At 57.0% G+C, this 15,592-nt stretch overlaps 1 protein-coding gene across 1 annotated transcript; it reads right to left on the bottom strand.

Moving 5' to 3' along the window:
* Positions 1-731: 731 nt before the first annotated feature.
* WNT6 (Wnt family member 6) lies at positions 732-15,263 on the bottom strand. Its single transcript, XM_059392679.1, is given in 5 exon segments — positions 732-1,917; positions 3,579-3,782; positions 3,784-3,914; positions 4,140-4,360; positions 14,082-15,263. Coding segments are annotated over 5 exon segments (1,098 nt in total). The 5' UTR covers positions 14,162-15,263; the 3' UTR covers positions 732-1,455.
* Between the last annotated feature and the right edge of the window lie 329 nt (positions 15,264-15,592).

The following is a 15,592-nucleotide window of genomic DNA, read 5'->3' as shown; positions in this document are numbered from 1 at the left end:
GACTGTCCAGCCCAGCCCAGCCACTGCAGGAGGTGGCTAAGTGAAGGACCACAGCCAATAGTTCTGCCATAAGGAGCAGAGCCACCAAGCTGAAATCTGGCAAATCCCTGACCTACAGGATTATGAGAAGTAATTATTTTGGGGTTGTTTGTTATGCAGTAATAGATAACTGAGACATGATGGTGTTCCCATTGTACAGCTAAGGAAACTGAGGCTAACATGCCTATATTGTCACCTTCTAAGCAGCAGCAGTTTCCAACCCAGAGTGCCTCAATCCAGAGCTCATGCTTTGCCTACATACCTTGGTGGGACAGTCATTCTCCACTACAGTATTTGGACGGTGGGTGAATTGGGGGCCCCTGAACCTCAGCCATTTGCCTATGCCCTCCCCCATCCTCTGGAGGAAGATGGAGGCATGAGATTGAGTTCTGGAGAACCCAGAACCCCAAACCTTTTCCTCTCTGTCTCTTCAGCCTCAACAACAGCTTCCTGAGAAAGAACCAGAAGGAAGGAAATATGGTTAGGTGCCAAGAGAAAGCTTGGGACAACTTTGCTTCATCTCCCTCTGAGTGTGATTAGAAATGCTATTCAGGGCTGCCTTTTGGATGCTAATGCAGGTGAAGTAGTTTTGATGGTAACAAAGTCTGATGTCACTAATAACATCGTTTTATCACATTCAACAGTTTATAAAGTGCTTTAATCCTATGGGCTTGGGTGGCCCTAAATGTCTACCCTTGAATTCCTCAGGGGCCACAGAAACAGAAGAGCAGATGAAAGTGTCACAGTCCCCCAGAACTAAGATGAGGGCTGATCTGAGGGCTAAGTACACTACCGGAGGCTTCTGGTCTGCTTTCCTAGACCTGTTCAATCTGTTCCTTTAAAGAGGGATGGCTTAGGTCTTCCCCAGCTTGCAGATCCAGGCTGAGAAATGTGACAAGAATGGCTCATCACCAGGTGACCAGGAGAGCCTAATCCAATAGGTGAGAAGACAGGGACCTAAGGATGCTAGTTCTGTCAAAACCAGCTTCCTTTACACACTCCTCCAGAAGCCTGGCCCCATGGCAGCCCCCCAGGGAGCCCAGCTCCCCTCCCAAACTGTGGGCCCAGTCCTATTGGTTTAAATACTTTTATTGATACGAAACTCACTCACCCACCCCATGGCCAACAGTTCTAAGGAGTCCTGCATCCAGAGGCCTAGAGACTGGCTCTTTGGTTTCCATATAGGGACCAAAGGGCGAGAGGGACTGCGTAGCCTCATCCCGGAAGCCCTCCAGAGCGCTCCCTGTGGGTCGGGGGTGTGCTGTTCTCCAGCCCCCTGGGCCTTCCTGGGCAGCCATGTATCTCCAGCCCCATCGCCTCTCAGCTTCCGGAGGCATGGGAAATGGCCTGTGGCCAGGAGAAGGTGGGCAGAGCCCCCGCTGGGGTCCAGAAGTCCCGCAGACGCCGGGTGGCGCGTCAGAGGCAGAGGCTGAGCTCCTTGCGCACGCGACAGCGATGGCACTGAACGACGCAGCACCAATGGAAGCGGCACAGGCAGTTCTCCTCGAGTTGCACGCTCTCCTGGCGGTGCCCGCGGCCGCAGCACAGCAGGTCGCAGCCGCTGAGGTCCGGAGCGGTGCTGTTGCAGGCGCGGCCACGCGTGCCGGGCGAGCCGGTGCGCCTGTTGGGAGCGCAGAAGTCGGGCGAGTCGGCTGCGTAGAGGAGGTCGGCGCGGCCAGGCGGCTTGAGAGTGCGGACCGCGGGCAGCAGAGCCTTGCCGTCGTTGGTTCCCATAACACGCGAGGCGCCGTGGAAGCGCTCGAGCAGCCGCGCGCCCACCTCGCGGAACGGGGGCAGCTTCTGCCAGCAGGTCCGCAGCGCGCACGAGCCCGACAGCCCGTGACACTTGCACTCGGTGCGCGTATGGCTCCGCACGGCCTGCGGGGAGCAAAGGAGCGGGCGTATGGGGACAGATCGGGGGTGCGTGGTTTGGAAAGGCCCAGAGGACCGACCTAGAATAAGGTGGAGAGGGTGGGAAGGGGTGGGGTGGACAGAAGAGAGAAAAGAGCAGACCAAAGATAAAAAGAGCGCCAGGTGGAGAGGAGGAAATCCAGGGAGCAAAAGCTCTGAGAGAAGGAAAAATGATCAAGATGGAAGAGTAAGAGAAGTGGGGAGAGTGGGGCGCTGTACCGAGTAGCACAAAGACCGCAGGATCCAAAGTCAGGGAATGGGAGAGAAAGGAGAATGGACCGCAAGGGTGAGATTCTCCCTGGAGGGAGGCGGGGAAGGGCTGCAGCTGTCGCACTCTCTTCCTCTTACCAACCTACCAACCCGCCCCGGGCAGGGCTGAGCAAAGTCGCAGAGCCGGCCTCCTGGGCGTCTGTCTCTGCCACCCCTCCCCACCCGTCTCTGACAGGTATGTGGGCCGGTCCGGACATTCCTCTCTGGGCCCCCTCTTAGCCCCTGCCTGATGCCTCAGGCCTGAACCCTGGAGGATACAGGATGTGTGTGGGGGCATCCCCAGAGTACCCTAGAACTGAGGCCTAGGGTGATGGAGGGCCCACTGTGAATGCATTCCTGAGAACTGGAACCCAGAATTCCTGCCCCTTATTTGCTATTTTGTGTCTGAAGCTGAGGTCTAAGAGTCACAACCCCTCTAGAAATGTATGGTGTCAGACGACCCAGGAAGATCATCTCTGGAAGCTCAGAGTCCAGAAGCCAACCTGATCTACGGACTTGTGTGCCCCGCTTCCTTACCATGCTCCACCCCCACCCCCAGGCCTCTGTCCTTCCTCACACACCCCGCTGGAAACTTCTGACCCAGACAGCTTCTTGTCCCTAAAAAGTAGCTCGTGTGGCCCTCCTCCTTGCAGAGGGAAAGGGAGAGGCTGCCAGGATCCCCAGCAGGACCCACTCTGGGGTTGATGGGTAGCCAGTTGGCAAGTACCCAGATTCGGTCACAGCTTTCCTGGACTCTGCCTGACTCTCTCCTACCTTCACCAATTTCTACTCTTTTGTCTTTCACAGCTTTCCAAGCCCTTCCCTCTTGGGCCGTTCTAGCCCCTCGGGGGCCTCACCAGACTCCTCCACCTCCAGACCCCATACCTTTGCCCCAACTTCTATCTTTTCTTTCATACCCAGCTTTTTTCACCCTCCTCTGCACCTACTGGGGCAGCTAGGTCTCTACCTAGCCCAAGCTTTGTCCCATCTGTTCGGTCTCAGAGGTTTGTCTGCCCTACCTGAGGTCCCTAAAGGCCCAGAGTCTTCTTTCCTGGGAGTCCCCTCCCAACCCTGCCCATTAGACCACCAGCGCCAGGCCCTCCCAGCCTCCCAAGGGACTCCTTTCAGGCTGGCCCCCTTACCTCCCACGCACCCCTCTACACCCCCAGCCCACCTCCCCAAGTGGTCCTTCTCTACCACGTGGCTTCCACACCCCAACACACTCCCACACCGACACGGCCTTGCGCACACCACCACTTCCACATAGGTCCACCAACACGCTCCCACAGACGCTACCCTCACCCACGTCTGCTCGCACCCACCCATACTCGCACATTCACACCCACACAGGCTCTTAACTCAGCCCTGCCCCCACTCACCAGCCGGCCCGCCTCATTGTTGTGAAGTTGCACTAAGGCACGGATGTCTCCGCGACCCCGCTTGTGCCGCGCATCCATGAAGAGCCTCGACTTCTCGTCCCCGAAGTCCACGTCGTCGCCGCAGCCTCCCCACTCCCAGGCGGCGCTGCCATCGGGGGAGCCGGCGGGGCCCGGGGGCCCGGGGGTGCCCGGCAGACCCGGGGGGGCGGGGCGGGGCCCGCCCGCGGGGTGCCTGGCAGCCGCACTGCAGCAGCTCACCCATAGAGCAGGCCTGCGTAACCGCGTGGCTGGCGCCCGCAGCAGTAATCGCAAACACGAAGGCGGTCTCCCGGATGTCTGCGGGCGCAGGGAAGGGCAGTCAGCGGGCAAAACCGAGGCCGGGTGGGGGGTGTGTGCGGGATGCGGGGAGGGGCAAGGCTGCGTGGCTGGGAGACAGGGTCGGGACAGGGTGCGCACAGACTCGTGGGACGGGTGGGGCTCAGGCAGGCTCCTCCGACTTCCCTCCCCACTGATCCCCCAGAGAAGCAAAAGCCGCTCCCTGGGTGCTCTGCCCCCACTGACCCTGCTGCAGGATGCGCCCAAAGGCCTTGCTGTGGCTGGAGCAGTTCCAGCGGCGGAAACGGAACTGGAACTGGCACTCTCGCACCCCAAGCCGGGCGCCCCGGGCTAGCTCCGCCACCACTTCTGGCTCGGCCTGGCACAGCTCGGCTTGCCGTCCTGCCAGCCGCCGTGCTTTCCTGCAGATGCTGGTGGGGTCCATGACCAGGGGGCTGCCCACCGCCCTGGAAAGCAAAGAATGGAAGGTCCAGGGTATGACTCAGAGGGCTTGGGGCGATGGGGAGGGAGACCAGCCCGGCTCAGACCAGGACTAAGGGCTGGCATGCGGCTCTTGTCTCCCCCACCCGAAACGGTGTTTGAGATTGTCCTGTCTGGTTCTCCTACGGTTCCATGTTCCCTCTAATGTAGATTTTATTTCATTTTTTAAAAAAGATTTTATTTATTTGACAGAGAGAGATAGCTAGAGAGGGAACTCAAGCAAGGGAAGTGAGCAAGGGAGAAGCAGGCTTCCCGCTGGGCAGAGAGCGGAGGTGGGGCTCAATCCCAAGACCCTGGAATCAGGACCTGAGCTGAAAGCAGACGCTTAAGCTTAACGATTGAGGGGCCCCTCTTAACTAGACTTTAGACTAAAATTGCAATAAGGCAAGGATTCAGTCTTATCCTTCTGTGCATATCTTCATTAATAAATCCTTATAGGAATTTGACTCAAGGTCAAGGCACACGGCACCAGGAGAGCCAAAAGGCAGGCAAGGAAGAAATAAACAGAAGAAGATCAAGAAAACTGTCAGAGTAAAAGACAGTCATAAATCATAAAGAGATGCAGAGAAAAGTAGGCAGTATCAAATAAGGATCTGGTTTTAGTGGACAACAGGCTGATTTTGGCTGCTGAACAGTCCTGATGCAGGAAAGACAGGGCCAATCCCAAGGATATGGAAGGCCATAGGATTTTAGAATGGCTAGGAAGGGGAGCTCTGCAGGCAGCCACAACCCCCTGGCCAGGTCAGCTTGTCCTGTAAAATGGAAAGGTTGCGCTTTTATCTCTACGGTTGGCCCCTGGGCCCCTGGCACCATGATAGCCTGCTTCCCTGAACCGGAGAGCAGGAGGAAGTAGCTGGGGAACGAGACTCTGAAGCATGACTGTGAAGTAAGTGACACCGACCCTTCCGCTCCAGGGTCTGCGACCTCTTCAGAGCAGCAGGGCAGCAAGCCAAACCCTGACGTCTCTGGCAGTGACTGGTTTGGAGAGAGGAAACCCAGTGAACAGCTTTAATCTGATTGCTCAGACTTGACTGCCTAGCTGGGATCCTGGTGCTCCCTATAGGAATGAGTGGGGGGGAGCATTTGGACCTGAGCGTCATTCAAGATCCCCCAAAACCCTTCAGCAGAGGGCAGATAAAGACTCCCCACTGGGGAGAAGTGGCACCAAGAGATAGAAAACATAGAGGAAAGTGGGAGCTAGGTGCCAAAGGTCAAGGTGGCCTACTTTTCAGTTCAGCTTTTGTGCCCCCCCCCCATTTGCTCCAAAAGTACAGGCTGCCCAGGCATGTTCAGGCCCCAGGACAAGGAGATATAATGGGCTTGAGCAGCAGAGAGTGGAATTTAGGTCTTAAGATCGAACTTCTTAACTCTGGGGAGTGAGATGCTTGAAGAGAGAGTTTCAGGAAAATATATAAGCTTTGTCCTCTAAGGTCTCCTACTCTCCCCCCACACCAGACCTCACCCTGTCAGATCATTGTCAATCTCCCTACCCAAGTAATCCTGAAGTGGTGATTCTTCTCTCAGTGAAGAGACTTACAGTCCAGACCTTCCTTCCTCCACGCTTAAGACCTGCTCATCACTGCGTTCCCACCGCAGCTCAGAAGGGTCCAGCTCCAACCCTTCCAGACCCTAGAGAAGTGATGGAGGGAGTGATGGGGAGTGGGCCACGGGTGGGGTAGGGCAGCCCAAGCTGGTTCCCAGGGGCCCAATGACCTTCAAGTGTAGACAGTCCTTATCTCTCTCCCTATCCACGATCATCTATCCGCCCCCTGCCCCAATCCACTTATCCACCTCATTACAACAAGAATTTGAGGCAGCTTCCAGCATGGCTGTATAGGGTCAGAGAATAAGACAATGAGCACCTTGGGAGTTAGAAGTGACATTTTCTTTTGCTTCCCATAGCAGATTTTTAGGTGCTTACTTCATATTTCCCCCAGTTTTTATTATAAAAGTTTGCACGTTATGAATGATCACTATAATAACACAATGAAACCTTTTAATACATGCTTTTGAATGAATGAATGAGTCGTCTAAGGACAATGTCCTCAACTAGAGACCAGGCCCCTGTCCACATGTGATTTCAGGACTCCTGATTAGCTTCCTCTCTCCCCAGCCCCTCCCCCTACACTGGATGCAAAGGCAGGGAATCAGCCTCCCTGGGGCTGTCCAGGTCCTGGCCTGCCACCTGGGAGTCTGGAGCTCTGCAAACTCATCTTCCCTCCCCTCCACATCCCCCCCCCCCCCCCCATGCCACTAAGCTCCCCAGCCTCCCCATCCCAACCCTGCCCTCTGCTAACTCCCTACTTTCCCAAGGTTGACTGGCCTTATCCTCTCAAGGTTACTCTGACCCCATCCCTCTCCTCTCACTCCTCCTACCCTGGGGAAGCAAGAGAGGGTGGGGGTATGCCAGGAGAAAAGCAAAAAGCTCCAGACCTTGTCTGCTTGCCAGGGGCTAGAGATAGGAGAGGATCTGGAGGAGCAGGAAGGGTAGGGCCCTCCAGGAGGCGGGGCTAGCCCTTTGAGGGGCTGCCCCAGAGTTAGTTGCTGGTCCGGGTCTGGCTCCCCGGGCTGGCTGGCTGCCTGGGAAAGAAGCTTGTTTACGAGCTGGTCAGGAGGAGGGATGGGCAATAGTAGCAGCTAGAATCCCAAGGGACCAGCTTCCTCCCTGCCCTGCTGTCCTCGCTCCCATCCCCAAGTCACAGGAAAGAAAAGTCCAGAAGAGTGTGTGTGTGTGTGTGGGGGGGGGAATCTCCTCATCTCCCCTCTTCCTTTATCCTCCTTTCTTTCCTTTTGCTACCTTAGGGAATCCACTCTGCTTTTTTGGTCTTGGAGTCGGCATCGGCCCTGGGTCAGCCCAGGGAAGATGGGCCCATGTGGGAGCGTCTGGATGTTTGCGGGGCTGGAGCCCAGTGGTGGTAGGAAACAGAGAATGTGTAGTATGTAGGATCTGAGATCCTAATCAAATAGCCATTCCTGGGCATAGAAAAAAATGAGGCTAATCCCAAGAGAAATCAGTATGCAGACAAGAAGGGACAAGCCTAGGGTTGGCCATTCTAACTGGCTTGGCTGGTGCCAAGATATCCCTCCCAGGGACCTTGATTGGTAGAATCAATAGCCAAGTGAGGTGGCTTTAGGGGACCAGCCAGTTCCTATTGGCAACATCTGTAGATCTAAGCCCTGGGGGCCCCAGCTTCTGGCCTAAACTACCTTCTCATGCCCAGATTCAGAGGGCCAAAGGGAATGCCGGAAACCACCTAGCCTTCTTCTAACCACCTCACCCCCCATTATACAGACAGACATCCAAGGAGGGAGGTGAGACTCAGGCCACTCAATGGACAGATCCTTACTGCAAGGAATTCAGGTGAATATTTTTTTAAAAATTTTTAAAAATATTTATTTGTTTGCAAGAAAGAGAGAGAGAAAAAGGATGAGCAGGGGGAGAAGCATGCTGAACGAGGAGCCCAGCATGTCCGGGGTTCCATCCTAGGACCCCAGGATCATGACCTGAGCTGAAGGCAAGTGCTTAACCGACTGAGCCGCCCAGGTGGCCCTAGGTGAATATTTTTGAAACCAAAGGGGCTGGAGGGAGATGAGCACATGAGATTATCAGAAGACCTCAGGGGCCCTCACCTGTCCTCCTCCCCGCTGCCCTTCCTCAGTCTTAGCAGGGTTGGCTAGCTCTGCATTCATCCCAGATTACACCTCTAACTTTCTGGACTCAGAGCCACGCCCTTCTAACCCTGAAGTCATTGAAACCATGTCTCCAAGCTCACTTCAGATCTTACTGCCGCAAGGAGCCACCCCCGAGCCCCAGCCCTCACTGACCTCCCTCTCCTGCACTGTATCACTCTGGTGTCGCTCATTTGACTATTTTGTCTTGTTTTCTGGTCGTATAATGTCATCAATAGCACACCTTCAGAGTTTGGGGAGTCTGCGATTGGGGATTGGATCTGGGCTCTGACATTTGCTTGTTCTAAGATGTTAGCGAGTCCCTCACACGTGAAGCTGGAACTTAATATTTGGTGAATGAATGAGTCCTAACCTTCTGAACCTCAGCTTCCACAACTATGAAATGGAAATAAATGACACCTGCCTGTTTCTCTGGTACACAGGGAAGGGGTCTGTCCCAACCGTGAGCTCCAGCAAGAGGGTGTCACCTTCCCGGCCACACCTGGGTTCATCTCTTGAGCCTGCCCAGTGCAGGACAAGGAGTAGAAGCCCAGGCAGCTTTTGTGGGCTCCTGAGAACACCCTTTTCACCAACTCTCTGCCCTTACTCCTCAGCTAGGATCCCTGACTTATGTCCTCTTTTGCCGGCTGTGCCCCTGGACCAGAAGCACCCACCAGGACCCCTCCCTTTCCCCCAGAGAGCAATCCTGTGTGGGTTATTGAGGCTGGGGAGATCACAGACCCATTTTATGCCCAGCCTCCTCTGAAGGGCCTCATGCCCCCCCCCATTTCCTCACACTCACCCCCAGGGTCCCTAGTCTGACCCCCACCTCCTAGAAGCCAGCAGAGGGACCCCTGAGCCCTGGGGCTGTGGGTGGGGGCTGCACGGGGGTGGGGGAGGTGGGTGGTGGAGAAGGGGCAGAAAAATGTTGCCTGACAGCTGCTTGAGGCGGCTGGGCCCGGGCCTGTGCCCGCCCGCCCGTCCTGTCCTGCTCTGTCTAACTCGGTAATTACTGCTCCCTCTCCCCCAGCCCCTACCCCCACCCCCACATCAAAGCCAGTGATGCCCCAGCTCCTTTTTAACCCCTACCTCCCCACCACCCCTTCCACCAGACACCCCATGCCACCCCTCTCCCACAATCTGGTTCCCACTGCCCCATCCTGGACCCTGCCCTTCCCGGCTCCTCACACCGCTCCCTTTCTTGTAGCTCTTGGGAGAGGCAGGGGCTCTCCCTTCCCTGAAGGCCTTCACCCACCAAGAGGGCTTCCTGCGGGTCAGGGCCGTGGAAGGAGAAGGAATGGACACACTGACCCTCCAGTGGGTTCTCTGAGGAGAATCTGTCATGTCCCTCTGCTCTCCCATGCTGAGGTGGGGAATAAGCATGGGAAGAATGGCCCTATACCCTTCTCCTGACCCCCACCCCTCACTGAATGGATGCTGGGAAGAGCTACTGCGCAGGACTCCCAGCCCCGGTCCTCACTGCTGCTCCTGGCCCGAGGCAAGTCCCCTCCTGTCCCTGGACTTTGCTGGACTTCTAAACATAAGTGAGAAGATTGGCTTAGACGATCTCCAAGTCCTTCCTCGATCTCATTTCTGGCTTAAATCAGGGGCTTGGAACCAGAGGAAACAGCTTTGGAGGCCAGGTGGAAAACAGAAGATCCCTCCCAGCAACCTTTCCCTCCCTCAGCTCCGCCTCAGGCACATCTGGGGAAGCACCCAAGGTCTCACCCCACCCTGCCCCGGGCAGGAAGGAGGACACAGGCTAGAGGGCGCTCTGCCCAGTCCCCAGGCACAGGATACTGTGTTCCCTGGCGCCCCCGCCCCTCTGCTGGCTGGGAGCCCTGCTGCCAGACTGACCAGGGCCTCGCTGCCCACACCCCCGCCCCCGCCCTCGCTTCATCCCGTCCACAGCTGCATTTCTCCATCAAAGTACACATTCTGGAATCCCCCTTACTGGGCCCTGGTGATCAAACCTCCCACTGACCTCTCCCCCCACCAACTCCTGGTTTCTGATGAGAATGGGGCAGGAGGGGGCTGCCCCCCCCACACCCAGGAAATGCCCCAGTGCCAGCCCTCTGGTGGGCTCTGGGCCGAATCAAGTCAGCCTCCTTTTGCCCCTGCCCTTTTCTGCTCACAGCCCCATTGTCTCCCTCCAGGGGAAGCTGCCAAGGCGGGAGGCTGGAGGGGGGTACTGGATGGCCACCCCACCCCCATTCTCCACCCCACCCTGAGCTCAATGGGGGCCAGCTACTGGACTGCCCACAAAGGGTCAGTTAAAGATGCAGTGGAAGAGGGTGGCCAAGCCCAGCCTGGAGCTGTTGGTGGGGGGCTCTCAGCTGGAAAACCTGGGTGTCAGGAAGAAGCCTGGGTCCTTTCCCTGACTCCCTGTGGGGCCAGAGATGAGACTGTCCTAGGCTTCTGGCTCCTATTTCCTTTCCATAAGGGGTGGGAGGGGGGAGAAAGGCAAGATGAGATGGCGGAAGGGAGTGAGACTGGGTGCTGTTTTGCTTGTGGAACGAAGGGGGAGGGTTAGTTTCTTTCAAAGAAAATATAAAACAGAAAGAGGAAGGGAGAAGAAGGGAGACTGATATGGCTATTCTGTGAGTGAGCTATTTTCCACAACCACTGATTGAAGGCATAAATAAAGATGGGTCAGACATTGAGAAGAACTTCCTGGGGGAGGGTGGGAGGGGCTCAGAGCAGGCTGGAAGGGTGCCCCCGGAAGCCAGACTTTCCCTCTCTGCCTCACTCTCAGAATGGGATCTGTCAGGGCCAGACCACAGGCTGGATGGCCTGGAGGCAGTGGGCTGGACAAGATGACCTCAAGAGAGCCTGGCCAGTGTCTTGGAATCTAGGATTCTGTGATTTACAAAGATATGGTTACAGATGGGAAAGACACAAACTGAGACGCTGGAGGCAGAGCTTAAAAAGCATGCATTGCATGGAGGGGGAAACAAGGTGGAAGGGAAACTTTTCTGGAATCCAGAGCTGGGTACCTAAGCCTATTCCAGGACCTGGATCACTCCCCTACAGGACCTGCCTTTCCTAACTGGGCAGTCCAGTCACTCAGAGTTCCTGGGATCCTCTCTGTCCCCAGCCTGGTTGCTACCAGAATGTCAGAGTGCACTACAATGGCTGCCACCTTTCTGTCTGCTAGAGCTCCGGTCTGGCTAGCATTCTCTGAGAAGCAAGGACAAGAGGGCCAGCAGTTAGGTCCTAGACATCAGGGAACAGCCTGGAAGCCCCAGGCCTGATAAAATTCCTAGTCAAAGTAAAGCTGGTATGGGAGGCAGTGCTGGGGGGGGGTGGTGAGGGGTGTGCAAGGAGTGGCAGGAGCCTTAGGCCACTGGGGATGCTGGGTCCACCCCTCCAGCCCAAACCAGATTTTGGAGAGTGATGGTGGGGTGGGGACATGAGAGAAGCAAGTAGAGTCAAAGATCCTGAGAAAGTAATCTGGGATCAGACCAAAGGAATGAAGTGTAAGAAACAGACAGAAGAGAGTGAGGGGGCCTGTACAGGTGGGAGAGGCAGGTTCACTCTGAGAAGCAGCTGAGAGTGGCAGTTGCTGGACACCTTATCACCCCAGCCCCTCACTCTTCACCCAGCTCGCCCTGCAGCTGCAGCCATGAAGGCCCCTGTGTTCTCCTACACCTGCCCTCCTCACCTCCTCCCCCACTCCTGGCTTCCTAGCTCCAGGGTCAGTCTCCAAGGGACCAGGCCTCTCTTCCTCTGGCTTGTCACCCCTGCAGCAGCCCCTCCTGAACAAAGGAACCCCCACAGACACAAGTCTCAGGGAATCAACCAATTCAGCAACACTCCGCAACTTCCCCAGCCCCTTTAGCCTCCAGGGCCCAAAGACAAAGACTCTGTCTTCCAGGAGCAGGGAAGAAGGACTACAGAGGGGGTGGTTGTCAGTAAAATGAAGTAACTAGCATAGTTACCCAGTGCGTGGCGCGCAGTGGGAGCACACAGAAGGCAAAAGAGGAAAGACAAAGAGACAGTGTTATGGAGGATGTGGTATTTTACCTGGAAGAATAAGAATGATTTGGAGAAGTGGAAAAGGAGTAGGAGGACAACCACCATCAGGGAGAGACCGGTCTCCATGCCTTGAGAAACGGCAAAATGAGAAAGTATGAGTCTGTGACACTAGACAGAGATCCCTTAACAAAGTTTTGCTTAGGACTCTGGATTTTAAATTGATTGTTTTTAAAGTTTTATTTATTTATTTGACAGAGACAGCGAGAAGGAACACAAGCAGGGGGAGTGGGAGAGAGAGCAGCAGGCCTCCCCGCTGAGCAGGGAGCCCTAGGAGGGGCTCCTTCCCTGGTCCCTGGGATCTAGACCTGAGCGGAAGGCAGATGCTTAACGACTGAGCCATCCAAGAGCCACTGGATTTTTAAGTTTAAATTAATCCTCCTTGTCACCCCTACAGACTCTGGCCAGGAGAACCCGCAGAGTGAAGGAGAGGACTTAATATTTACAGAACACCTCCCAACGTCAGATCATTTTGTAGGTCCCCGCACCAAATCCTCCTATCCCGCCCCATTTGGGGATTGTTTCTCACTTTTATAGTTGAGACGCTGAGGCGTAGGGAGAACTGACTTATCCAAGGACACAGATTTAACAAATGGCCGAGATTGGATCTCAGAGCTATTTCAAGACCGATACTATCATTATGCTAAATTATGCTAAGCCAGGATCTAAAGCTGCAAGACCCCTAGCCTGGACCTGGGTCATCCTCGATTTGCTCCTTCCCTGACACCCCCGAGGGACATCTCTCCCGCATCACGAAACAGGGATCTCAGCCAGCAGCTCCCTGTGTGGGCATCCAGCTCCCTATCTCACTGGAAGAGAAGGATCTGCCTGCCCCACCCCTCCTTCGAAATCGGGGGGTGGGGGAGGAGTGGAGGATAGAGAATCCAGCCAATGATATGGCGCTATGCAAATAGACCAGACCCTGCTTTCTTAGGATTGGCTGATGCACCAGTGATATTGTCCAAGTCCCCCCTCTTTAAACACCCAGCTATTCCGGGCGGGTCTTTGCAGCTCTGGAAAAACCGGGAAGGGAAAAAAAAAAAAAAAAAAAAAAAGGTTTACGGACTCCAGATCTCTGAGAGGTCCCGACCCGGCACCCACTTTCCTAGTTGCTCTCCATCCCCAAGACTCAAAGTTCCCGAGATCTTAGCTCCGTAGGTGTCTGCTCTAGGTAGGGCCAGGTCTGGAGGCTACGTCCCCATTCCCTAGTTGGCCAGGCCTCCCTCACTTCCACGAGGACCCTTCACGATTCCGGTACCTCCGAGGCTGTATTCTCATTCGTGACCCCCACATCTGGAAGGACCGGGAGCCCGGGTCCCTTTCCTGTCTTTCTTCCTCTTCTTTGCTCCGGAAGGAGGATGTAGAGAAAGGCGGGGGCCCTGACTCAGTTTCCCTTTACGTTTTTTCCCGCCACTACTGTCCACTTTGAAGTAGCACTCAGAAGCTGGTGGGTTGTTGAGCAAAGTAAGGCGGGGAAGAGACAGCTGTTTGACCCTCCTTGCCTCGTGGCTTCCCACCTTGTTCCTCTCTTTCCCACAAATCCAGTCCTCCTCCCCTAAATCCAGGGCCTTCCTTACACATTCTTTCCTTCGGATCTCTGACTACAGATCTTTCCCCTGTCTGCTTGGTAGCTCTTTCCTACCCACGTGCCAGTTCCTTGAGGACCTGGATTGAGCGCATAACCGGAGGGGGAAAGGGAAGGATGGGAAAGGGTGTGTGGCAAAGGTAGGAGGAAATAACAACAGAATGTGCGGAGTAGAGCTTGAGGAACGTCTGAGTGGCAGTTTAGAAATGACCCAGGCAGGGGCCGGCAGGAAAGCGGCACGCACCTCCCCTGCCAGAAGCTGGGCTCCGCTCACAGGTAGAGCCGGAGGCAGCTGGAGCGCGCTTCCGAGCCACCCCCCACCCCCCAGTCCGTCCCGCAGCTCCCACCCTTGAGCTTCGGGAGCCGCGCGGGGACAGACAGCCCGACGCAGCACTCACCACCACAGTCCACCGACGTGCGCGGGACACAGGAGCAGCAGCAGCAGCAGCCCGAGGAGGGAGGGCGCGGGCGGCAGCATCTTGAGCACTCTGCCGCCGGCCGGTGCGGTAGGGGGCGAGGCTGCGGGGCCAGCCGGTGCGCGCGGGGGCGCGGGCTTCAGGGCGAGCGCGGCGGTGGCGGCTGCGGCGGCGGGGAGGCGATGGCTCCGGCGGCGGCGGGGGGGCCCATCGCGGGCGAGGAGGGCGCGGCGGAGGCGGAGAGCGGACGGGGCAGCCAGCGCCTGTGTCTCCCGCCGAGCTCGCTCGGGAGAAGAAATCAGAGCCGGGGGCGGGGGTGGGAGGGGAGCGGGGCCCGGGCGGGGGCGGGGGGCAGGGGGGCTGTGGGGTGGCAGTTGCGACAGTCAGGCGGCGGGACTCTCGGGAGAGAGCCGTGCGCCCCGGGGCTGCAGGCACGGAGCTCTGCTGAGGGAGGGTGCGAGGTCCCGGGGCGGGGCCCGAGAGCGCCCGTGGCTGCGGGACCCGCCTGCCTTGCCCCTTTCCTTCCCCTCTCGCGGACTGGGAGCCCCCCGCCGCCGCCCAGAGTTGGGGGCAAGGAGGGGCGGGGAAGCAGGGTGGAGAGGAGTGGGGGGTGGTGGAGAGGAGCTGGGGAATGGGGGACGGGCTGGAAGGGAGACGTTTGACAGGTTTGTTGACTGTAAAGAGAGAAAACTTCCCAGGAATGAGGGAGTTGGGGGGGGGGGGGGTCGGGGGGGGATGCTGGAGCGGGGGCCGGGAGAGGAAGTCCTCCTGGGTCGCTGGGTGCTCCGGGGAGGGGTGCCGAACTCGATCCTTGGACCAGCGGACCCAGGAGGGGTCACCCCTTACCGGCCCCGCCTCCGCGCTGCACGCCCCTTTCTCAGTCTTTCCTCGAGGAAAGGAGGAAGCCCTAGGCCTCCACTCTCGCTCCCCAGCCACCCCGCCTCTTCAAGCCCTCGTTCGGGGGAGGGCTGCGAAGGGGGAGATTAGACAGCAGAGGAACCTCCTGAATGGTCTGCGCTCCAGCGCTCGCACGTGTGAGCGAGCGATAGAGCTGAGGTTGCAGACTTACAAGAGAGTAGGAGGGCAGATCTCGCTGCAGCCGGCCCTCGCGTGTCCGCGCTTAGCCTGCCTCGCGTTCTTTCCCCAACTTGGCCGGGGCCAGAAAGGGTGGAAGAGCCAGCTGCAGGTGAGATGGCGTTTATCTGATTCTCTAATGCCACAAAAATGTCTTTGATGCCCCTGCCCCCCCCCCCCCAACGAGGGGGGGAGATCAAAGGCCCCGTGGGGAGGAGGGACAGCTCCATTCATCACACCCAGCGGACTGGCCATGGCTGCAGTCCCTGCTCCGCCCCTCCGCCTGCTTGCCTCAAGGGTGCCGAGGGACAGGTGGTGCAGGACATTCCACAGCAAGGGCCAGTCTCCCTATTACCAACATCTAGAGTAGCATCAACCTTTAAGGGGGGCGGGGTGGGGTGGATCTCCTAAGTGGTAGA

This window comes from Mustela nigripes, chromosome 3 (assembly GCF_022355385.1).
Source record: "Mustela nigripes isolate SB6536 chromosome 3, MUSNIG.SB6536, whole genome shotgun sequence".
Classification (NCBI taxonomy): domain Eukaryota; kingdom Metazoa; phylum Chordata; class Mammalia; order Carnivora; family Mustelidae; genus Mustela; species Mustela nigripes.
Note: the sequence above shows the minus strand (reverse complement) of the source record. Positions and strands in the feature narration are given on the sequence as shown.